At 45.0% G+C, this 25,655-nt stretch overlaps 1 protein-coding gene across 1 annotated transcript in view; it reads right to left on the bottom strand.

Moving 5' to 3' along the window:
• The window catches only part of ZFHX3 (zinc finger homeobox 3), a 207,055-nt gene extending 196,949 nt beyond the window's left edge, over positions 1-10,106 (bottom strand). Inside the window, exons 1-3 of the mRNA XM_036750070.1 lie at positions 8,792-10,106; positions 7,388-8,563; positions 1,341-1,837 (exon numbers count right to left, since the gene is read on the bottom strand). Of these exons, the coding sequence (XP_036605965.1) occupies positions 1,341-1,837; positions 7,388-8,563; positions 8,792-10,106 (2,988 nt within the window). The remainder of the gene's footprint in view (positions 1-1,340; positions 1,838-7,387; positions 8,564-8,791) is intronic.
• Positions 10,107-25,655: the final 15,549 nt, after the last annotated feature.

Here is a 25,655-nt window from a genome sequence, read left to right as displayed (position 1 = left end):
CACTCAAAGGAGGTTTCCAACTCTGTATTTATTTTTCCTCTCCCCCTCTACCCTGCCCCTCAAAAAAAGGAGCTCAATGTCACATACCACACAGAGGATTTCCCAAAATCATAAAACTGATTTGGATTGGCCATATTTCATTTCCAGGGTTACTAAAACCAGGGAGCAACCAACTTACAGATTAAGAGATTTCACCCATTTGGACTCTCAATTTAAAACAAGAAGAATAAACAAGGAATTAAAAGTGAAATTGGCTAAAGAGCTAACCTGGGCATAATTAAAATCTCCATACAGAATGCTTAGAGCCACAATGATACAGGACGGAGGAAAGAGTGTGGCAAGAGAGAAGAGAAATGAAAAATAAAATGGAGGAAAATGGGGAGGGAGGGAGGGAGAGAGAGAGAGAAAGAAAGAGAGAGAGAGAGAGGATGTTTGTGTGTATGGGTGTGTGCGTACGCGCATGTGATATGTGAAATGAGGCTAGTTAGATTTATGGCGATTTGTACCTGATTGTTCATACTAAAGCCATTATGGAATGATTAGAGAAAAAGGTGAAGCTTTAAGTCCAGTGAAAATCAATAGAAACGTCTGGAGCAATTCTGCCACTGGAGTGAAAGACCTATTTACAGTATCCGGAGCTCCTCTTGGGTTACAGCCTACAGAGCTGAGAGAAGGAAAGGGGGAAAGAGGAAAGAAGATGGAGGAAGGGCAAAGAAAAGAAAAGCAGCTTGGCAGCTGGAGGATGGTCAAGAAAATAATGGCAGAAAAGACAAAAAAAAAATGGAAGAAACCAGTAGGGGAGGAAGAAGAAAGAGAAAAGGGCAGAAGAGGAAAATGGGGAAAAGGTGAGATAGAAAAAGAGAGGGGAGAAAAAAACAAAGAGGGAACAAAGGAAGAAGAAAGCAAAGAGAAGGAAGGCAAAGGAGAGAGGGAGAAAAGAGTGGGTGTGAGAGCAAGGCCTAGAAACTATGCCTGTGTTCATAGTAAAAAAAAAAAATGCAAAGGGAAGAAAGCAACTTGAAGGTAGGGAGCTGAAACTCAGGAAGTAGGCAACATAATGAACACACCTTCAGTTGTAAATGAAAGATTTGTCACCTCTCAAATTCCAAATGTCAGTTAAATGCCTATTTCATAATAAAACATTCTAAAGGCAAAAAGATCAACTTTCCCTCAGCAGGGCTTGCTTCCATGACCCTGAGAGCTTCAGGAGGTGGGAAGAACAGTTGAATTCTTCCCCTGTTACTCTACCATCTCCCATTGGGCAAAATGATCCCTCACTCTCCTGGGAAGCTCAGAGGTACCCACTCCCAAGAAAGAGAGAACAAATGAGTACATCCTACCTTGTACAGCTTCAGGCTCGCTTCATGCCTCGAATTGACCGTGTGGAGCCGTAGTTTCTCCAGGCTATTAGTATAGTAATCACAGGCATTGCACTTCAAATGTACAGGGTTTCCAATGGCCACGCACTTCAATCTCCACTCATTGGCCTTTCCACCCTCCTTGATGTGGGCCACCAGCTGGTACTTCTGTACGTGTTTGTCTGTCTTGCAATGGAGTTGAAAATTGGCCTTGAGCTGGGTATTGTAGCGGCAAAGCTTGCACTGATAGGAGTCCCCCATCACTGCCTTCCATTCCTCCTCAGGGAGGCCACGCTCCATGTTCATGTGTAGTCCCAGCAGGTCCAGGCTGTCCGTGGTGAATTTGTTACACACTGCACACTGGAAAAGCTTCAGGGACGGGTCATTGGTCTGCGTGAAGCTCTCGCCCAAGTTCATCAGTTCCTCAGACACCAGCTGCCCGCCCCCCAGCCGCATGTCTAGGGGTATTTCACCGCCCACTGTATAAAGGAGAGAAGAGAGAAACCAAGTCAGAAAGAGAGGCTCTTGTTTGCAACAGCTGGTTGTCTCAGGTGGAAAGGCCAAGCCTTCGGCCAGGGTAAAACGTTCTCTCTTTAATTCAAGTGAAGAGAGGAAGACATGAGTCACAATGGGGTCTGTTTCAGACATGAAGGGAAACCAAACTTTGCAAGGTGTGCTCCACAATGCAGAAATGTTTCAAAGCCTGGGATTCCCCTGGATGCAGCTGGCTCAACCCTGCAAGATAGTCTGACATTCCAGAAAGTGTCTTTTGAAAGGGAAGGCCTCCCCAGATTGTCAACTCCCAGACAGCAGGGATTCTCTACATACTGGGTAATAGGATCATACATTTAGAGCTGGACAGGCCCTTACAGGTCATTGAGTCACACCCCCCTCATTGAAAGGATGAGGAAACTGAGAGGCTGCAAGAGTTTAAGTGACTTGAGAGTCACACAATTAAGTGTTTGAGGAGAGATGATTAATACAGGGTGTCCCAAAAGTCTTAGTGCAGTTTTAAGGTTTAATAGCTTAAAACTGATGCACTATGACTTTCTGGGATACCTTGTATGTGACTGCTGAGTAGGGGTGAGGGACAGCCAAGTGGCCATCTAGATTCAGCTGCCGAATCTGGGAGTACAAACCAACACGGACACCTCAGCAGAGTCTGGCAGACAGAAAAATGGGCAGCAAGTTGGTCAACAGCAACCTCGTCCTGTGTCAGACTTCAAGCCACAGTTAAGTCCCAGGATTTACTTAAAGCAAAGTCTACAGGATGGCAAACACATATGTAAACGGGATCCGGCTCTGCATTTGGGGAATGATGGGCAGCTAAGTACGAGAAAAGTAACACCATTCATTTTAAAGAAAAGGGCCAGAGAAAATTTTCCCCCCTCCTTACATATACCCTCATCAATCTGCAGTGCGCCTCTGACCTGGCTAAACAACCATTTACAGTGAATTAATATAGTGGGTTCTCATTTGTATTACTACAAATGCTTGGGACGTGTCAGCTTCCCTCTATTACCTGGAAGTGTTCCCAACCCCGTTTAAGGCACACACACACACACACACACACACACACACACACACACACACACACACTTCAGCCAGTTTATGTTTTACTCCCCTCTAATATTTCAGTTAAACTTTTCTCTTCAGGTGGTCCAGATTTTGTTGTTTGTGTCTGATCAGTCTCCTAGCTGGTAACCAATCCAACAGAGATGTTATCATTTAATGTTTTTTAATATTTGGCCTATGAATGTTCCACTAGGAAGCATCATGATTGAGAAAGCATTTCTATGGGCTCTTTTCAACATCATAACTGTTTCTGAAGGCTAGGGAAAATCTAAAAAACCACCCAAATCTCTTATCTACATACATTTCAGAAGACTTTAGAAGCTTACTTTTGGCATCTCCTGTGCTAGGTATGGTTGCTCTCATCAGGGAAATGGCATTCTTTTTAGGATGACAGAGCAAAGAATGAAAAAAAAAACAAAACCTCTACTTTTCTCACTCTTCAGTGTATAATAGGTCACCTGAGCAGAGATTACCATCCACAAAAATATATACAACATCCAGGCCAAAAAAAAAAATCTGCCTGGGGAGAGCATAAAACACGAAACAAATAAATATTTGTTTCCTTCCCATCCATGGCCAGCAACATCCAATCTCATCTTTTTTTTTTTAAACAACCTTAGTATTACTCTAAAAGGGATTTAAGCCCTCAGATGCCGGATGTTTAATTAAAAAGCTAAGTCCAGTTGTCAACCAAGAAGCTATAAATCTCTTTCCCACTCCCCAAGTTCTTGACCTAAAATGAAAGTCAAGAGAAAAAAAAGCCAAAGAGAAATGGATTTGAAACTCTGAGTTCAGAAAACAGTATTGGCCTAAATGTACTTCAGTTCCTAAATCTCAAGGAACAGATGTGAGTGTCTGATATAGGCAAAGCAGTGTGCATCCAATGTTGCCAAATAGAAATATTATTTTAACATATCTAATTTATACCACGTTCCCCAATGCCAGAGACCAGCATATGTCACAATTCATATAAAAGAAAGTGGATCCCTATCCCAAAGTCCACTGTTTCAAGTCTTGCAGCCATCAGGAATCACATCTACCAATCAATCAAAAAACATTTATTAAGTTCCTACTATGTGCCAGGCACTGTGCTAAGCACTGAGGACAAAAAAAAAAAAGAGGCAAAAGACAGTTCCTGTCCTTGAGGAGATCCCAAAGATTCTGAAGCACTGCCTTAATATGGGTTCCCTTTACACCACTACTCAAAAAGATAAATGGCCTTGAGTTAAAGGTTGGAAAAACTACCAGTATGTGTGAAGTCCAATTCTTCCCTTTAGATAGAATTTCGTCTAAACTTTCCTGCTACCATGGGACTAAAGATTCCATGCTTAAACATTTTCAGAAAAGGGTATACCACAACCACACGGGGATGGAATGAGTTCCTTTGTTTAACAACATTTAAGTTAATGCTATTTCAAAAGAATGGCTAAAATAATAAATCTTAAGCATTGGGGTAAATTCTGCAAAACAGACAAACAAATAAATAAAACAGGAAAGATTCATTTTTCTAACAAAATCCAGTAACCTGTAATATCTGAAGACTTCTTCCAGATTAAGAACTACCATATGCCAAGCAAAGGCAAAGTAGGAAATTACAGCTATTTTTACTTATATAGATTTGAGATCTGCTTGAGCTAAACTCTAAGCCCTCACATTGAATAAGAGACTCGCTTTCTCAATGTTCCATCCGATCAAAGCTCAGTAAAGGCAATGTTTTATTCCCACACCCACCCTGGGCTGCCATTTGAAAAGTCATGGTCATGGTGTCCCACCTAGAAAAAATAACCTCCGAGATGAAGAAGAGCTAGGAAGTGGCCTGACGCTCACTCAGTCATGCTAGTCATGGTGCTGGGAATGCAAAGGTTGTTACTGCCTGGACCGGATAGAGATAATGTTCCTACAACAATACTAAGAAGTTTGTTCTTTTTGGAAACAAAATGGAGATAGAGATTATTTGTATAGATTAAAAGATTATCTGTTGTCAGTATAGGTCATGAAAATAGTGTGCTTAGATATTATGTCTTCCTAATCTCTTTCTCCAGTTTCAGCTAGATCCATTAATCACGTCATATTAGGTAGGATGAGATGAGGCCTGACTGGGTTATCTACACTAACCTTCTGCTTCTAGTCAGAATGGCATGTGGCCAACGACAAGGTGGTGACGTGTCACCTGGCCATCATTCTTTACTTGTTTCGTCTCTCACCTGTCGGTGAGGTTTTCCTCATCTGGCTCCCTATTTCTGGAATGCCCTCTTCCCTTCTACTGTGATTCTCTACCCACCTTGAACAACACTTCCTCCACAAAGCCTTCTTTGATCTCCATCTTGCCTCACAACTGCTAACTTTTCCTTCTCAGAACTTATATAGAATGTTGGCGACTCTCCAATTCACTTATGCAATATTATGAATTACAACTTTAAAAATTAGACCGTAAGCTCCAAATGGGCAAGGAATTGTCTCTTCTCTAAACATGGTATCTCCTCCTGCATGTGGCAAGATGAGTTATATGTGGTGCTTAGAAAATGTTTGAATGAATACATCTTAAATCCACAATTAAATTGTGAGTTCCTAGAAAACGCGGTCTTTACCACGGAACTTTTTTTGGGGGGAGAGGGGTGGTATCTCAAGTAGGGAATTAGTAGAATGACAGACACACAGATATACAAGAAGCCTATTTCTCCACTTTACTTATTTCCAGTTCTGTCAAAAATTTCTGTTAATTAAAATCCCTATTGGTCCAACTGAAGCCCATTCTCCTTCCTATATTCACAGAACAAAGAATTCCACTTCATAACTACCTAGACAGTTTCCTTTCACTTCCTTGAAGACCTACCCCTGGCTTCCAGTTCTCACTAGTATTCCTTCAAACTCTCTTCACAGAACTGTTGGAGCAATAATACTGATGGCAATGGTCGTGGTTTGTTCATTTCAAGAGTCAATAAAAATCTATGTTGACATAATTAAGCAGTTTAAATTAAAATATTTTAGCATCCATTGGAATTTAAGAGCTCCCTAAAATGTTTGAAGCTGGAAAATATTACAAATTTAAATACACACCAAGAAATAGACAAATTGAAAGTTATAACAATTCATCAAGATCGATGGGGATTAAAAGAGCATGTGTCAACACTTGAGAATTACTGGATTTGTTTCTTCTGGCATGAATCTACACCACAGGACAAAGGCCTTTGCACTCAGGTACTGCCCCTCTATCAGGAATGGGCCACATGGCTTAAGGTATCCCATCCCCAACCTCAAGGGAGAGAAGGAGACCAAATGAGACCAAAGGTCCAGAGATACAAGTGGAAAGACAAAGGGGAAAGTTTAGCTTTAAAAAAAGCGGTCCAGTGAAACAGCCTGGTTTGAAAAAATGGAATCTCAAAAGAAGCAGTGTTTGTTTCTAAGTAATATGGTTTGGGGCATCCAATATACAGAAAGGACCTATAAGTTCTAGATAGGATAAGCACAAAGAGAAGGACCCAGTAGGTAATCTCTGAGTATATGGCATTCTGATTCAACATTCCTCACTTTTCTAAAATTATCTCCAACCTAAAAATGGCCATCAAGTTCCTCTTAACTTAGCTGCCAATTATTAGAGCTAATCCGATTTTTCTACAAGCCAGGCCTCACTTCTACAGTTGAAATTTTCAAGATGATGAAAGCACATTTACCAAGAGTTGAACCAAGGTTAGCCTAATCTACCTCATCCTATTAATTTGAACCAAGCAGTCACCCGTCAATGTTTTAACACTGAATTGTTAACTGCCCCAGCATCATTCCTTTTGACCAAAGAGATGGTATGTAGCAACTCAATCCCAAATTCACTTCCTTGTATTCCATACTCACCTTGTCTTCTTTTATTTTTTTAAGGGAGGGTTGAGAATCTTATTGGTCATAGTGAAAATTCTTGGGAATCCTTAACAACCTTGACACAATGCCCAATGGATCATGCCCATTTCAAACCCTCCATTGCAATGCTTTAATGCTTCCTCCTCTACAATTTCCAATCATTCCCAACAAATGTTAAGGAGGTGAGAGGAAGATGACAAATGTAGTGGATGTCTCAGAGACAGAGATTTAGATACAGAAAGAGCAAGCGTGGGAGAGTACCAGAGCACCCCAGATAAGAACCACCATGAGAGGGGGTGTATCAGGATAACTAAGATCTGAAGGGAATGCCTCTACTTTGAGCTCAGTCCATTTCATGTATTAAGTAAGCACTACCCAAATGTTTATTTGAGGAATAAACGGAATGAATTAATGAATTCTTGTGTGCCTATTTACAGGATATAAGGGAGTTTCGGGAAATGCCTGGTGAGATCTAATGGACTAGGCTAGGGGCACTCAACCATCCACAGAGGAACTTGAGAAGGAGGGAAAAAAATCCATAGAATAACCTGATGTTCCCCTCTCCCAACCAACCCACAGAGCGAAAAATTAAAATTCAGCCTCACCTAGAGCCGGAGTCGCCATTGCCGTCATGGGGCTGGTGGGATCCAGCTGAAATCCGCTCATCATGAACTGGGCGTCGGAGGCGGGGCTGTCCATCTTGAGGTTAGGCAGAGACATGTTCTGGGCCAGGTAGTACTGGTAGAGCTCCGCCTCGGCCGGGGAGGGCAGAGCCCCCAGGCCCAGGTGCCGGTTGTGCTGCATCTGGGTCATGTTCTGCTGAAGCAGCATCATGTTGTGCATGTGCTTCTCGCTGGTCATGTGGATGCGGAGGTTCCTGGCCACGTTGGTCTCGTAGTCGCACACCTCACACCGCCAGGTGGGCTTGGTTTTTGGTTTGGTGGGGGAGGGGGCTCCGCAGGTACCGCCAATGTTGGCAGCCGCGGCCGCCGCTGCCGCCGCTGCGGCCGCCGCGCCAGCCGTGTGACTGAAGACTTGCTCTCCCCCTCCGTTCTGCAGGTTCTGCATGTTGTTCAGATGCTTGTCGGACTGCATATGAATACTGAGGTTGCCTTTGGTAGTAGTCGAGTAGTTACAGACCTCACAGCGGAAAGGCTTGTAGCCACACGTGTAGCTCTCGCCGCGTGCCAAGCGCGGGTGAGGCTGCCCACTCTTGCAGTAGACGCAGGAGCCGCCAGGCTCGGGATGCTTCTCCTTCATGTGCGCCTCGAGCGTCTGCTGGTACTTGTAGTGCCAATTGCACTTGGGACACTTGAGCGTCTTACACGAGTTACGAGAATGCATCATGGTCATGTGCCCCCCCAGGGAGCGTGAGGAGCCCAGGACCGTGTCACACTTCGGGCACTCCACGCCGCTCCCCGAGGGGCACTCCCCCACCCCAAGCTCACAGAGGGCGCCAGCGTGCTGGTGATGGGAGAGGTAGCCCCCATCTTCCCCCTCTGCGCTTTCATTTGGTTCCGGTGCTGTGGCATTGTCTTTACTGGCACTTTCATCAATAAAGTCCAACCTCCTGCTGCCCTCTGCCACACTGGCCCTGACGCCCTCACTGTTAAAGCTTAACCGATTCCTCCTGTTTGCACCATCAAAGACAACAAAGGAAGAAGGAGAATTAGAACTAGTAGAAGCTGCGCTCCTCGACAACGTCTGGAGCATGTTAGGCATTAAGGGAGAGTTAGAAATGCTTTGGTTTGAGAGAGCAAAGTCACTTTTGCCGCTGCCACCTGCCATGGCCCCAGACTCCTCAGGGGGCCTGTCCTCTAATTCATCCTCCAACTCACTTGGAAAGAGTCCTTTGCAACCCTCCTCCTCCTCTTCCTCCTCCTCTTCTTCCTCCTCTTCCTCCTCCTCCTCTGCATCTTCCTCCTCCTCCTCTTCCTCCTCCTCTGCATCCTCAGCTGGCTCTGCCTTCTCTGAGAGGCTATCCTGGTCACCCACTTCTTGCTTCTCACCCTCTGCTACCCCAGGGTCCTTGCCCTCTGAGGATTTGGTAGGACTGGAAGCCAGGGGGCCCAGGGGGACTGAGGTAATTGGGGTCTTCAGAGCCGAGCTGGTCAGCCCGCCAAGGTTCAAGAGGGTCCCAGGCGTCAAGAGGCCTGACTGGGGCTGCTCTGCGGCACTGGCCGAAGCGCCCTGGAGCGCCTCCTCCCCTTCCATCCGGATGCCGCTAAATTTACCGTAAAAGCTGTGTCCGGGGCCTATGAGGTTAGCTGCAGAAACTAAAGGGTGTTGAAAGTTTTTGTTTTTTGGTTCCAGAAAACTTACAAGGGGTTCCTTGTCTTTGCCTATTCCTTGGATGATAGCGGAAATGTTCTTATTACTAAGAATTTTCCGCTCTTCTTCACTCAGGGTCATTCGATGGTCATGCACCGCATGGGTCACAAATGAGCGGACGTACCCAAAGGAGAGCTTACACAAGAAACACATGAGAATGGGCTTCCTCTTCCCATAGAGCACAAAGCCGTCAAACTTGGACAGGTCCACATTGTTGGGGACATCTTTGGATACACAAGAGCTTTTGGCAGAACCATCGCTGTTCAGGTAATCCTTGTTGCTTGTGTGTCGCACATCAAAAACGCGGAAGCTGTGCAGGACGGGGCTGATGCCCGTCAGGGCTGAGGTATTCGGGAAGGACTGGTCTGAGCCCTCAAACCATTTCCCGAAGGATGAGGCTATGTGGAAAGTATTGATGATCTGTGGGTAGACTGGTGCAGCAGAAGAGGGCTCCCCCTGTTTACCCCCAGCACTGGGTAGAGAGTTCAGAAAGAGCGACGGGAGAGCCCCACTGCCACTGCTGCAGGCTCCCCCACTTTGGATCAACTGGCTGACGCTTTCAACAATGTACGCCGAGCCATCCGGCTGGTAGACTATTTCTCCAGCCAGGTTCTCCACATCACTCTCCTCATCCCCCTCCTCACTGGTTTCGCTCCCACTCTCCTCCCTCAGGGGCAGAGGGGGGCGGGCGCTGGGGCAGTGGTGCTCCATATAGGTCTGTAAACTGGCAAAGGAGGCCGAGCATTCGTTGCAGCTGACCTCCTTGCCAGCGGGCTCAGCGGTGGGGCCGGCCGAGTTGGTGCTGTCCGGGATGCGCTCATTGAAGGGGGCCCTCAGGCTGTCTAGGGGCCCGTGGTTTTCTGTGGTGGACTGCTCCATACTACTGGGTTTGTCAGGGAGGTGGGTGCTGTTGAGTTCAGTCCATTGCTGGTGCTGAGGGATACTACACCCATTGTCCTTCCCAGGGATGACAGGCGAGTCACAGCCTTCCATGGTAAGGCCTGCATGGAGCTTTCATTGCACCCAGTACGGTTCGGACCTGAAGAGAGCAGAGAGGGGGAGAGGAGAGAGAGAGAGAAAGAGAGAAAGAGAGAAAAGGAAGAGAGAAAGGAAAGATGTTAGGAGGGCAAAGGCTAAGATTCCACACAGAGCACTTTTAAGATGTTTCTAACTATACCCAATATAGTAGCTAAGCCTCACAGAATAGGCCTAGAGAGGAACAAAGGCCCTAATCAACCCCAAAACCACACTTTATGCTATTAAAACGTCCAAAGGTGATAATAACAGGGCATGTTCCTACAGGTGTCTGTGTTGTGATAAGTAGCCAAGGGTCCAAGGAAAGAAATACAAGAAATGGCTCTTCTGCTTCCATTACCCCCTGAAGATCACCCCCAACAGAATTTCAATTCTTCAGGGACATACTGTTAGTGTAAGAGCAAGACGACCACCAGGAGAGAAAAAAGTCTTCATTCATTCAAACCCCAAATCAAAAGTAAATAGGAATAAAGGCTCACTCCCTAAGTCAAAAAACAAAATATTTCAGTCTAGAAAGTCAAGAATGAGACTTTGTATATATGGATGATCCCCAGAAACCAAGTACTTTTAGCTAATCGAGTTAAAACAATTTTTAACAGCCACATTTCTACGCTGAGGTCTTAACGGAAAGTGTCTAGGTACGGGACATCTTACTTAGGTGCTCTTTACTCACTTAGCTCTATATGGCAGCTTCTACCCCTAATTCAAACTCACCAGTCCCATTTACCAAATGGGGAAACTGAGGCACCATTTGCTAGATGACAACCTGCCCTTTCCTCTATCCCTGCTGTCTTCACCAGACCACATCTTCTCCTAAAATGTACGTAGCTGAAGTATGAAAACATTTGAGAAAGATGAAACGCTCCCGTTTCTGGAGAGAAGGTACTATGGTTTAATCGGTGACGCCCCTTTCCCGACTGTATACACCCCTGTACTCTTAGTGGAAAACTTTGATTCAGACATCCTGGTATCATTTGGCTGCTCTTCTGTCGAGGGTCTTTGCTGACCCAGAGACACCAGCTGTGCTCAGCAATCATTCCATTCCACACCTGCCTCTCAGTTCCCATACAATAACCAGGCAGCTGTCCTTCAACCCCGAGGCTTTTCCATTTCAGAGAGGAGAGTATCATTGAAGTGGATTTGCCCTTTGAGAGACATGCCTCCCTAGGGAGAGCAGCATCAGCTTCCCCTCCATCACGCCGTCTCTCCTATGGCATTCGCCTCACAGGTGCATTTATTCAGCAGCCACAGTGTTCCTGTGAGCACCTGCTGCCAGCACAGTCCTGATCTCTGTAACTGAGAGATCCCAAGTCACTGCTTCCACAGCCCTCCTGCCCCTCCCTCCCTGAGTACAAGTAGTTGCCACTCGATCTGTGTCCCCAGAAGAGGAAAGTTGGGGGGTAGGTTTGGAGTGATTTGTGGTGACTCTGGGTCGGTTGGTTGGTGTGTGTGTGTGTGTGTGTGTGTGATTCCCCCTTCTTTTTTTTCCAAATCCTGATCCTAGCCTATAGAGTAAGCCAACAGCTCCCCCTCGGGAAAGGACTGGGAACACAGTTTAAGATCTCTAGGGAAAGAACTTTTTTTTTTTTTTTTGCCATAAAGTGACAGGTTTTATTTATCTAAACACACACGCAGAGCCGCCACGCCTATTTATTGGATCTCTAGAGCTCCATGACAACAAAAGATCATTGTCTCTTATAAAAAGACATCAAGATGTTCCTGGTTTTAAACAGGGATACTCTCCAATCAAAAGAAAATCCAAACGAAGGAAGAATTCCTTCCCAGGAGGCTCAACTCCCGTGCACGTGAGGAGCTGTAGGGTGACTCCCTTTCAGCCGGGACGTGATTGGCTGAAAGGCCCTTGATTGACAGCTCGGGCCAAAAAGGTTGGTAGGGCTGAAGGGGCGGGAGGGTTAACAGCCTGATTGTAAAATCAATGTCATAAATGCTTGGTAAGTTACAGGAACATGCGGGAAAGGGAGGCCACGATTGATAAAGGAGTGCAGCTTTGATGCTGCACTAGGGACTTGTTTATTGACAGGAAAGCCAATCTCCTCTCCAGGCCAGGCCAGGCCAGAGAAACCTGCAAGCGTTTACCAATTAATTGGTGGGCTTTTCTTCCTCTGCTTCTCTCTTCCTCCCCCTCAACAAACTGTCCGGTTGAAGAGCTATGCCTTTAAAAATGTCGCCCCAGCAGGAGAACCCCTCCTAACCTCTCATCACTTCCTCCCCAATCTCTCCTCCCTCTCTCTCTCTCTCTCTCTCTGACCTCTCCTTCCTCTTTAAAAAGAACACAGATCTGTGGGCACCTGGGAATATAGCCTCCTCACCAGGCTGTTGAGTTTTTATCTGGGTACACCCAGCACCTAACGCGTGCGGCACGCAGAGACACCAGGAGACCTCACAAGGGTTGGTTGAACTGCACTAAGAACAGAAGAAAACAAGTTTTCCCAACTTGGATGACCTACGTGACAGTTCCAACAGTCACCAACCCTGAAATAGTGTGATGCTGTGATATCCAGTGATCCCAGCATCAGTGGGAGCTGCTGTTCCTAGGCTGGCTCAAAAATTGGGAGGGAATGCTCCCATTCTGGGTTCCAAACTATCAAATCTGCAACTTTGTACAGCATCTGCAACACTTAGAGAAAACTAGTTATCTAAGTTAACAGGCAGGTGGCATTATTTCAATACTATTCGTATTCTTTTTTTGGGGGGGGGGGAAGGAAGGGAGATTGTGAGAAGGATAGAGCATTGGGGGGGAGACAGAGAGATAGAACCCCAAACTATGAAGACATAGATCTTGTGATGCCAACACCTTTGTGCATCTAACACTTTCCCATCCTCTCCCTCATCCCACAGTCTCTCTTGGCTCCCCTGCTCTGTTTATCAGCCAGTCAATAAGAAAAAGGTAGTTCTTACTTAAGGAGGCAGGAGTCAACTCGTCAGGTCGATCAGCACTCTGTCTGTAAACACGGTTTCCCGTAAAATCAATGATCTTCAGTTACAGAGAGCAGTCTGAGAACCCAAAGAGTCCCTGGGCTTCCACAGGCTACACAGTCAGCTGGAGTTAACAGCCCCTTTTGCTCAACCACTCTCCAGCCTCTTAGCCCCTTTTCTCTCCTTTCATTACCTTTCAGTTCACTCCCTCATTACAATCTCTCGGCCTGCTTCTTTTCCTTTAAATTTCCTCTAAAGCCTCCCCTACTCCAGAACACTTGTCAAAACCGAAAAAGACTTGAGTGTGGCAAGTTAGAGTCCTACAGAGAGTATCACTTAAACAGGATCATAAAAATAGGGGGTTCGGAACCAGGCTCTCATCTCTATATACCTCCAAAGGCACCACCTTCAGAAAAGTCCTCAAGAACAGCAAATAGAACTGTCTCCCCAAAAGAGGGCCTAATACCTTCACCCAGAAAGAGCCTCCCTGTGGCATTTCTAGTTCTTGGATACTATCTGCTTGCTCGATGCACTTTTAGCAAATATCAGTCTTTACTTTTCACTCATCTGATGTTTGGGACCACGAGCCAACATCTATCACCTTGTTTACTCCCCAATATAGTCAATCAATACTCCTAAAATTAATACAGTTAGGAAATCTTCCCTGCTCAGCAGATGACAAAACTCAAAGAGTAAGGGGCTTTTCAAATGCAACATTAAACATTGCAGATCTCTTTCTTAAAAAGTGTTCATACACAGAAGCACAAGGAAACAGAGAATGGTGGAGGGAAGGGGATGGAGGGCTGTTGGAGGGGGGGTGAGTAGTTAGTCCTGCTGTTGCCCAGGCATCCTGAGAATTAAATATGAACAGTCGTAGTGTGTAATTTTAAATTGTTAATTAGCGCAGGGTTAATTAGGCGGTCCTTTCACAAGAGGCTGTTTGGCAGTAAACCAAGACTGGAAGCAATGGGAAGGAAGGAAAAACAAAGGGAAGAGGGACAGTGAGAAACGGTCCCCTCTGTTAATAACCCATGTGGCATCATGAAAAAAAAAAGAGCTAAACAGGCAGGAAAGAAATTTCTCAACTGTTTCTCAAGGAAAGAAGCCCTGAGGTTCCATCTATTAAAAATGCTCCTCTCCTGGGAAGCCTCCCTCCCAGCGTCAGCACTCTGGCAGCCAAGTGCTCGTCCCGGAAGCAGAAAGTGGGCTCCACAGCACCCAGTGGATATTTCTCTACACTGCAAGGTTACGCAGAATTTGGCAATCTCTAACATACACACGTGCAGTCAAGTAACTGGAAACGCCGAGCCCTGAAAGAGGGAAATGCTGGCCACTCCAGTGTTCCCAACTCTGTATCCCAGAAGTGGGGCTCTGAGCTTGGGAGAAGAGTGAAAGTGAGTATGTGTGCAGGTGGGAGAAGAACCTGGGATGGGGAAGGCATGATGACTACAGGGATGACCTACCCCGGCCAAGAGAAACACATTCTCAAGGATGATGCCAAGGAAGATGCCCAAGTTTGTGCTCTGCCATGTTCTCCTAATGTAGCTTCCAACCTGTCAGCCTTCTCCACTATTTAAGCTGCTGTTATGGCGGCTAGAGAGGCAGTCCATAACTCAAGATGACACCATTTCAGTTCCTGTCACCCCGGCAAGTCACTTATCAGTGCCACCCCTTCGCCAGGCCACAGTTTAAGACTAAAAGTTGCAGAGTAGAATTGCTTCCTTCACCAATGAAATCACAACAAACTGTCCCTCAACATGAGCTAATTTTGTTGGGTAAGAATATGCCACCGAGGTGCATGCTTTTGAAAACAGTGGAGAGGTGCCGGGTAGATGGAGCATTTATTAAGTGCTCAGCATGGGCCAGGCACTGTGCTAAGCAGTGGGGATACAAGCAAACAATCCTTGCCCTCAAGAAGCTTATATTCAAATGGGGAAGACAACATATGAATGGCGTTCTGGAAAGCAGGGAGTGAGTTACCCACAGAGGCAAGGGTGGTAGCCTAGGGAGCCACAGGGACAAAGAGATGATTGCAAAAAAAAAAAAAAAATACGGGCTAGACATGTATGGAGACTGAAAGAAGGCTGACGGAAAGCCTGTGTTCCTTCCCTTCGGACCTCCCTCCCCAGTGTGGATTAGCTCCCTGAAGAGGAAGCCAATGGACTTGGCCAATGGGAAGCCAAGGACAAGAGTCACGATGGATAAGAAGATGTGAATGAACTGGACGGGCACCATTGGAGGGAGAACCATAGTTCCGTCAGGGTACCCAAGCATGTCTCCACATCCAAGGTCGGCAGCAAGGTATGGGATGCAGAGAGACAAGAGTCCCAGCTCTGCCATTTACCAGCTGTGTGACTTTGGACAAATCACTTCACTTCTCTGTGGTCCGACTTCCTCCTGGTGAAAAGGTAAGTAGCCATCCTCACCTCCCACCTCACAGGGCTTGTTGACATTGAAGTCCTCAGTGGCCACAAGCAGTCTAGCAGCTTCCAGGTAGGTATGTCCCCCTCTGGAATGGTTGAGTTAAATACCATTCTAAATTGGGCAGAATTCCCAAGAAGAAATTCAACAAGGCGGACAGGCATTTCCCCGAGACACTATTAGGCATCTGAACTGGAACAGCGTATTTCATTAAATAAATGAGAACCAGCCCTTGTTCTAACAAGGAGGTGCTCCCATCGATGGTAACTACAAGAAAGGGAGTCAGGTACCACCCCAGAAAGAATGAATTTCCTTGACTGCGGAGCATGAATGAAATGAAATCCCAGATTATCAGTGCCTTGAAGAACCGAAGAAGGCCATGACCTCTCTGAGTTAGGCTAACAAAACAGATTCGGAGAGCTACAAGCTCACCCACCAATTCAATTCTGTGGGCGCCCTGTGAAGGCATCATGTCCAATTCTGTGCCCTGAATGGAGATGACTAATAATAATGCTTTAAGGATTTCAAAGCACTTTACATACATTATCTTGTGTGATACCCACAACCCCACCCCGCTGTGACCCGGGTGCCAGAGAACTGTTTTCCCTATTTTCACAGATGGGGTAAGGTTCAGAAAAGTTAATACACCTATGTTCATACAAGTCAGATCTGAACCCAGGTACTCCTCCTCCAAGTCTAGCCCCCTACCCACTTCCCCATTGTGCTAAACTACTGCCTAGCGTATCATTACTGCATGCTATCAGCATCACATAATCTCGAGGTAAAATCCAATCCCACTGGCCAAGATTTTCCAGCAAGTCTGCACATGTATTTCTTTAACGGGGTACAGCCAGAAAACACATGCATGATTTAACGGCTTCTTCATGCTAAGAAAAGAGTTGCTGAAGAAAGAGTTGAAACGTCCAGGCCCACTTGCCTCCTGTTGGCTAATCATTTCATCTGTGCTATTTACAGCACAAACATAAATCAGTCTGGAAGTGAAAACTGCTTGCTCAGTCCGTTCTGTGAGGAATCTGCAATAACCTCAACATTGTGGTTACAACAGTGTCATGGAGGAGAGGAGGAAGCAGCAAGATGAAAAGCAGAAGTGAGCTGAGCAGACGGCTCTGGGCGCGGCGAGATGCGCCGATAGGTGGTGAAATGACCTCCATCGCCACCCTGCCCCTCCACACATGATGAAAGTTTCAGAACTACCCAAATGAAAGCTCGATTATTACAATGTTCAATAACAAACAGGGTTACTCTGCTATCAGAGATTCTGCCCACAGTGCTCATGAAACAATCATCTACCTCCACACCCCAAAGCCTAAGGAGACGCCTTCTCATCTTCCCTGCCTAAGTTCACCTCACCTCCATTTAAACTCTCTACTGACCCTACTCGGGCTTCCCCCAGAGCCTCTTCATGGCATGGCATGGGCCTCGGGGACCTCCAGCTGGACCATCCTTCCCCCTTGTCACAACTTCCCACGCTCTCACTCCACTCCCTTTCCCAATCCTATATCAAGGCCCTGAATCACTCAGTCTTGCCCACTTCTTCCATGGAATCAGCATCCCTGAATTTGAGTTGGAAGGCACGGTTACTAAACAGTCCAAATCATGCTTGAAAAATAATCCGCCTCCACCTCTTCCCCTGGGCAGCTAGATGGCGCAGTGGATAGTGCACCAGACCTGGAGTGGGGAAAACCAGAGTTCAAATCTGGCCTCTGACACTTACTAGCCGTGTGACCCTGGACGCGTCACTGAACCCCGTTTGTCTCAGTTTCCTCATCTATAACATGAGCTGGAGAAGGAAATAGCAAACTGCTCCAGTATCTTTGCCAAGAAAACCCCAAATGGAGCTATGGAGGGATGGACACAACAGAAAAACAGCAGAGCTTACCCTCCAGAGTCACCTGGCCCCTGCCTGAAGACCTCCAGCGAGAGTGAACCCACTCCCCACCTGCACTCCCAAGCATCTTATTCCAAACTTGTACAGTTCTAATTGTAAGACTGTTTTCTTTTACATCAAGTCACGTCAAGCTGACAGGCATATATTAAACCCCTACTATGTGCTGGGCCATATACTAAGAGTTGGTCAAACCTACCTTTGCCTCTGCAATTTCCACTCACTGCTCCTTGCTCTGCCCTCTAGGGTAAATCAGAACAAAGCTAATCCCACTTCCCCATGACAGCCCTTCAGATATTCTTTTCCTGGCTAAACATATGCAGTTCCTTAAGCTAACCTTGCTGCGGCAGGAATTCACCACTCTTCCCGGTCCTGGCTGCCTTCTTCTGGACATTCTTAAGCTTATCAACATCCTACCTGAAACCCAGCACAAACAACTGAACGAACACAAGACTCCAGATCCAGTCTGACCAGGGCAGAGAACCCCGGGACCACCACCTCCCCAGACAATCTGCCCCTCTGAAGACAGCCTAAGAGATCCCACTCCCTCTCTGGAGAGCCCCATCACCATGCTGACTCATAGTGCATCTGAAATTCACTAAAGCCCCTCCCCTTGCAGCCCCCCCACCCCACATCTCTTTCAGGTGAGCTGCTGCCTAACCTCACAGCCAAATCCCGCACTTATAAAGTTGATTCTTTTGAACCCAAGTATAAGACTTCACAACATACTACTGCCTGGCACAGGTTTCTCCATCTTTTTCAGCAGAACAGCATGACAGACCTGATGGAGTGTTTTGATAAAATCTAGGTAAGTTCCAGCTACAGCAATCCCCTGATCTACCAGTCTAGTAACCTTGTTTTAAAAAATAGAAATAAAACAGTCTGGCACGACGCGCTCTTGACGAAGCTATGCAGACTCCCTGTTCCCTGACCTTCTCTTCAATACTACGTTCTAGAATTCTGTTGGGCAGCTAGGTGGCACAGTAGATAGAGCGCTGGGCCTGGAGTCAGGAAGAAGTTCAAGTGTGACCTGACAGTGACCCTGGGCAAGTCACTTCACCCTGTTTGCCTCAGTTTCCTCATCTATAAAATGGGCTGAAGAAGGAAAGGGCAAACTAACTCTAGTATCTTTGCTAAGAAAACACCAAATAGGGTCACAAAGTATTAGACAGGACTGAACAACAACAAAAGAATTCTTCCAGGAATCCAAGTCATGCTCACTGGCCTACAGTCTGCAGGCTCCATTCTCTCGCCTTCTTTGAAAACCGAGGCATTTGCCCTCCTCCAACCCTCTGGTATGTGACCATTGTCCACGATCTGTAAAACATCCCCAATAGTGGCTCAGTGATCCTCTACCATGCCTCTCCTGTCAGTACCAGAGAAGCCTGGTAACTCTAATTCTTCAAAGGCAGGAATGTGCTTTCTTACTCTCCACTGACTTATCTTGGGTATTAACTCCCTATTAGTCATATGTGGTGTGCCTTTCCTAGTCCAAAAATCATTCTGCTTATCAGAGAAAACAAAATCAAAATAAAGATTAGGCAGCTCAGCCTTCTGATGCTTGTTACTGTCCCATTTACCCAGAGCAGGGGTTCATTCTCGAATTTATTTTCTCTGCACCCTCTCCTCTCTTCTCTGTCTCTCTCTCCCTCTCCCTCCCTACCCCAACCTTTTGTTTGTCTTCATCTTTCCATCAAGACCAACCCTCTTCTTACAGGACTTTACAATGGTTTTTTTGTATTCATCCTATTACCTGCCCTCCTTTCCCTCTCTATACAAGTCTTTTAAAAACTGTCAAATGTCTACTCCACTCCCATAGGGCTCTTCAGGAAACTTCCCTTTTTCCTCCTCCGTGGAATTGTTTCTCTTTGGGACTACAGTACGTCACTCACGAGAGCCATCCTTCCCTACAAAGTCAGCTTCCTGGGAAGAATTTTAATTCATGGAATCCTAACTAGCCCTTCTGTACAACCAGTGAAATCTATGCTCCTCCCGCTCTACCCTGCCCCAGGGAATTTGGGGGTTCATATCCCGTTATGCCCTGATTTTGTGAGATGGAGTGGTCATTTTCCTCTAAGGGTGCCATCACGTCCAGCCTTTCAATCAATTCCTTGCTGTTGGTGAGAATCACATTGGGGGAGGGGGAATCCATTCTTTTTGGCTTCTCTGCCCTCTGAAGGATGAAACTGTTATTTGGGAAATTAATATATATTATCATATAACATTATATATATTATAACTATACATTATTATAATTGATATGATGATTATAGTATTGTTACATTATATATTATTTTATTTATTATATTGACTTATTTGATATTATTAATATATTAATTATATATCTTATTCTGTTCTTTGTAGAAAGTATGACTGTGGAGGTCTGGAAAACTAACATACTATTCACCACCACTCTATATTCTCTGGACCAGGATTATGATCTGGTTCCCAAACTCCTTGACCATTCCCATTCTGGCCAGGTGGGCTCTAGTATATTCCAGTGATAAAACAAAGTTCTCTTCTTTCTGCTTCCATTGATCTTTATGCTTCCCCCCACCCCCAGCCTGTAAATTTCTATACATTAGTATACCTTCATAATATACAATGCTACTTCATTAGCTAGGTGGCCTAATGCTTTAGGAAGACTCCTCTTCCTAAAGTTCAAATCTGACGTAGCTGTGTGACCTTGGGGAAGTCACTGAACCCTGCTTGCCTCAGTTTCCTCATCAGTAAAATGAACTGGAGAAGGACATGGTAAACCACTCCAGTATCTTTGCCAAGAAAACCCCAAATGAGATCACAAAGAGTTGGGCAGGGCTAAAACAATGACCACTCCATTAAACCTCTTCCCCATCTTTAAAACTCTCTTTACCCATCCAGATTCTATTGAACAAACTATCCTTTCCAAAACCCTATTCCAGCGACTGGTCTCAGTGACACTTATGTGAGGTCAAATGTGCCTTTCAATTCGGACCTCTAGCTCATCTTGCTTGTTACCCATACACTGAACATTTGTAATAGACATCTGCACCCACCTATGGACTTCATTACTGGCTCCTTTCTAGAATTTCGTTCTCCTGTGAATCTCTGAGGATGGACTGGCAGTCCTGGGTCCTCATATTCAGTTTTCTCCCCACCCCTCTCCTTTCCATTCTATTAATACTGTTGGGGCTAAATAGAATCTTTGTTCAGCCCCATCCCAGAATCTGAAGTCAAGGCTGTCCTCTCAAGTGGGCAGGACTTACTCAACTTCTTGACCACAACACTGAACCCTGGGTCTCCCTGAGTTCTCTTTGTCCACTGTAGAAGCGTAAGGTATTCCTGAAACGAAACCCAAATTGTCCTGATCTGACCCCTTAAATATAGCTTGTTGTATGTATAGTTATTTGTCCAGCTTAAGCTTGACCCTTGATGACACTTTTTCCTTTGGTCATTCCATTCAATCTTCTTCTACTTTTCATCTAATGCATACTTTTTGCCCTCTACAACATGTGAAAGACTGAGATTACCTAGCCCTAGTTCACCTCACCTTCTAGGTAGGGAGTCCACCCATCTTCTTCCTCTTCACTCTGGTGAATCACTGCCCTTATATTTATCCTTTGGTCCTTCTTTCTCATTAAAAAACAAACATTTCTTTTCTCTTTACAAAAATTAACACTGCCAACTTTACTCTAGATGCTATCCCTTCCAAACTCTGGGACTTCATCTTCCTTCAACCCCTCTCACACCCTCTTTGAGTAATTACTTTCCAGTCTCTGTCCTTCCTATCAATTCCCAACTCCTCACAAGTGTGGTCTAGACTCCTGCTACCTTCCTTTTAAAACCATCCATTCCTTCTTTAACAACTTTACATCAAGCTTCCACTCCCACTGGTCTTTTGATGATGCTTCCTCCAAGGCCAATGTATTTCCTGCCAGGTAAATATGATGACCTTTTCTCGATCTTCATCCTCCTCTATCTCTCTGCAAAATTAGCTCCTGAAACATAATCTCCATTTTGCTTTCTTACTACTACTACTTGATTTTTCTTCTTCCTATCTCTTTGAATCTTTCCTTTTCTGTCTCTTTCTCTTCCTCTGACATCTGAACTAAGGGTGTCCTCCAAGACCGTCCCTAGCCTTCTGCTTTCTTTCTCTCTACTTGCTTAGTGAGCTCATCTATTAGCACAGTTTCAGCTCTTTCATCTATTTGGATGACTCCCAAATCTTCATCTCTGCCCCTGACCTTACACCTAATACCTAGTCTCTTATCACCAATCAATCCAAAAGCATTTATTAAATGCCCACTATGTGCAAGGAACTCAGTTACAAGCACAAAAAGGAGTGTGCATTCTACTGGGTGGGGGTCAACACAGTCACAGTTTATAGATAAGGAGATACAGAATATTCTTCCTCTCCAACCTTTTCCTCTTCCTTGATACCCTGTTTCTATCCCAATCTTCCTGACTTGTTGTGCCTTCTCTCTATTGATCATCTCCAATTTATCCTGTATGTAGCTTACAAAGCTTTCTGCATGTCACTTCCCCCATTAGATTGTGAGCTTCTTTAGAGCATGGCCTATCTTTGGCCTTTTTTTTTTTTGGTATCCCCAACACTTAGCAAAGTGTGAGACACATAGTAGGTGTTTGCTAACTAACTAACCAATTTTCTAGTCTTCACAGATAAAATGCTTAAGATCATCTGACTTTCCCCCCAGTTTCACCTGCAAAATGTTAAGTCCTTATTATATTCACAATTCTATTCCCATTGCCGCTAGACCCTTGGTCCAAGCCCTTGTCACCAGGCCATTCTGACTGCTACTTAGATGACCAAGCTTTCAGTCTCACGCTAGTCTAATTCATCATGTAGATGTAAAGATAAAGTATTTATTAAGCTTTACTATGTTCCAGGCACAAAGTGTATGCTTCTCTTCTAAAATACCCCTTTTACAAAAGCCAGAGGCACAGCTCATGTGACTGCTTAATTTCTTTGAGTTTCAATTTTCTCATCTGTAAAATGGGAATAATGGCTATCGTTTCTAGCTCGAGGCAACTTGTAAAGGTCACACGAGACAAAGCAGTTACAACGCTTAGAACAGAAAATAGCTGATACTGATACAGAGTTTTGTAAATCTTTATGTACTATATAAATATTAGCCATCTTTATCATTACATGAATTAACCTTTGGGGGCTATCTCTTATATGGAGTTTCAATACAACATTTACTTGGTCAGAAACAGGAAGATGAATCAACTAGACTTCTGGAATTCTCATCCAGCACTTCCAAATTAGCAGAAAACTGCACTTGTATAACATGTGTAACTGCTGTGGTTTAAAGGCCTCATCAACTGGAGACAAAGCTGAACTTGGCTTCCTTTCTCCATGCTAGACCTACTGGGGACACATTCAAAAGGGATCTGGGACAAGAAAGAAAGTATGCCACACATTCAGCAGTTCTTACATAATTATTGTGATGATCGTGATTATTATGATCATCACCAATAGCTAATATTTACATAGCATCTAATGGTCACGAAAATTAATGCTACTTGGTCTCCTGTTTTTCATACTTCAATACTCCCTGGAATGGTGATGAAGACCAATATAACAACTACTCTAAGCCCTGAGTTGCAGTAAGACTAAAGATTTATCATCTTGTGACTCTTCTAGTAATGAACTGGTCCTAACATGGTAAGTAGTTCACTGCCAGGTGCATCCTTGAAGCCTTTCCAACCAACCTGCCAGAGCTCAGGCTGGAATGGCCTGGGCTCATCGGCTCATCAGCTTTGGGAGCTGAGAGTCACCCCAATGCCATGCCGTGCCACAGCATTAGTGGGCTTCCCAGGTGGCTCTTCCTCTAACCAGTAGGGCCCTTTAATTTCTTAAAAAAATTGTAAGGCAATATGTTCTAAGTCTAAGGATCACTAGACTTGGAGTCAAGGGAACTGAACTCTGATAATTACCAGTTAACATGCCCATTCTTTGTACCATTCTTGTCAATTGAGGAAAAGTCCTCTAGAGAAATGGTTTGCCATCGGGCCCCTTTAAAGAGTTCTATGACCTTGGCTGAGCTTCCTTTTCCTCACCTGTAAAACTGAGGATACTTCCTGTGAGTCCTACCTCAGAGTTGCAAGCAAAGTATTTTATAAACAAAACACTAGGTAAATAAGAGATATTACCATTATGGTTCTTAACAGGGAAAAACAGCCAGCAGAAGGTAAGGTGAGAGATGACTTTGGGCAAAGGAAGGGTTCACTAGGCAGGCAACTTCAAAATGACCCTCTTTGTAAAACCGGCAGGAAGAAAACTACACATAAGGCTCACCATTGGCAGCTCACTCTGGCACAGGGTTCCGGAATTGGCACAGTGACAATACAAACATGGGCTGCCCTGTGAAGGCTCATTAATAGGGCAACACACACGCGCACGCACACACACACACACACACACACACACACACACACACCAGCACACAGCAAGTTCTTCAGATCTTCATTAGCTTATTAGCATAAACAGCTTTTCAAGCAACAGGGAACAAAAGGACAAGCTGAACAGAACAGGAGTGGAAGCCTGAGGCTGAGTCATGGGCACAGAAATAGAGAGGGTCACTACTTGAAAAGGCACAACCATACAACATCTCCCACATGCTTCCAGAACAGACTTCCAAGGCTCTAGCCTTTCCAGAACTGCTTCCAACTCCATTCATGCTTCACCTCATTAGCTCCTACTCAGAGGTCATCCTTGGGATACCTTCCTTTCCCCGACCCCTTGACCCCCCAAGAGATATGAAAAATCTTCTGTTCTCAAAATCTGGAGGCAGAGTTAACTCAGGTTTCTATCACTCTCTCTGCCACAATGTGGAAAAAAAAAAAACTCTCAAAGATTTTGAAGGTAGACCTCAGGCCACTGTTTCTGTTAAGGCTTTGGGTTCCTATCTGAAATGCTTCCAGAAATTAAATTACTCTCCAATTAGGATAACCAAGTTTGGCCCTGGAGAAAAGATGAGAAGATGGACCACCCTTCCTTCTACGGAGGTAGGGGTAGGAAGGTAGGGGGATGGCACACTACAGGCGTGAAAGATTGCATTCAGTGTCAAATTTGGTTAATAGGTTGATTCATTTTGCTAAACTGCTTCCTTCCTCTTTCTCCCTTTTTCATCTTTGTTACAAGGGATGACTTACTGGGTGGGAAAAGGGATATAGCTGGAAAAGAAGGCAATTGAAAAAAAGACTTTTTTTTTTTTTTTGCAAAGAAAGGCTTCCAGATTCCAGAACCATATAATAAATTGCACTGACCACACACCCAGTATTTGCATTGCTCCTTTCAATCCAGGCAAAATACCAGTGAGAAATGTTTAGCTCTGGGCCCCTTAAAAAGAGTTGCTCAAGAAATTCAGCCATAAAACAAAATAAAATTCCTTGAAGGTCTAAGATCTGAATAAATGAAGAGTTAATATTTCCCTAACCTCATGAAAAGTCCTTTAAGGATTCTGAGTAAGATCCTCCATTTTAAACCATGCACACACGACAATTCTGGTAAGATCTCTAATGACAATAAATTTGGTTCAATATCCCATATTGGCATTAAAGGATCTCTGCATTAATTATGCTTTAAAGTCACCTATTCAATTGCTACTTGGACCTAACAACTTAGTTTGAGAACTAGCATCCCTACATAGTTTCCTTTAATGACTTCCTGCACACCCTGGTCCCAGGAGAAAAATTGCTGGTTGAAGTCATAAAATTTGATCAATTTCGATCACGATCCTGTGGGGAACGTCTAAAATGAGAGGGGGTGAGAAAAGCTGGGCTCACGGGCAGAACAGACAGGGAGAGAGAGACGGAGACATATCACACACGGAAAAAGAAACGCGCTTCTCTACTCGGTACCCTACTTTCTTCCACCTCCAGTTCATTTGCTATCCTAATACCTTGCTCTGAGCAATTCCAATCTCACATAGCTTAGAAACAGGACAAAAGCTTCAGCAATCGTTCCTGCAGGATTCAAAGCTAAGAGAGAAAGAACTCTGATCAGCCAACCGGGACGACTTCACTTCCACTTTTAAGGACTCCTTTTCCTGCTGCTTCTCCAGAAACTGCACATCCAGAATCAAAGCCAATGGAGCAACCCAATTTTGCTGGGGGAGATGGGAGAGAAGACGGAAGGGGAGTTTCCAATTCTCAGCATCACCATCCTCTAACTCTTGCCTAGATAACTCTAATGGAATCCCTTCTGGTTCCCCCGGCTCTTCAAAGGTCCCCCACCC

This window comes from Trichosurus vulpecula, chromosome 3, assembly GCF_011100635.1.
Source record: "Trichosurus vulpecula isolate mTriVul1 chromosome 3, mTriVul1.pri, whole genome shotgun sequence".
Taxonomy (NCBI): domain Eukaryota; kingdom Metazoa; phylum Chordata; class Mammalia; order Diprotodontia; family Phalangeridae; genus Trichosurus; species Trichosurus vulpecula.
The sequence above is the reverse complement of the archived record's forward strand: the minus strand, read 5'-3'. Positions and strand labels throughout refer to the sequence as shown.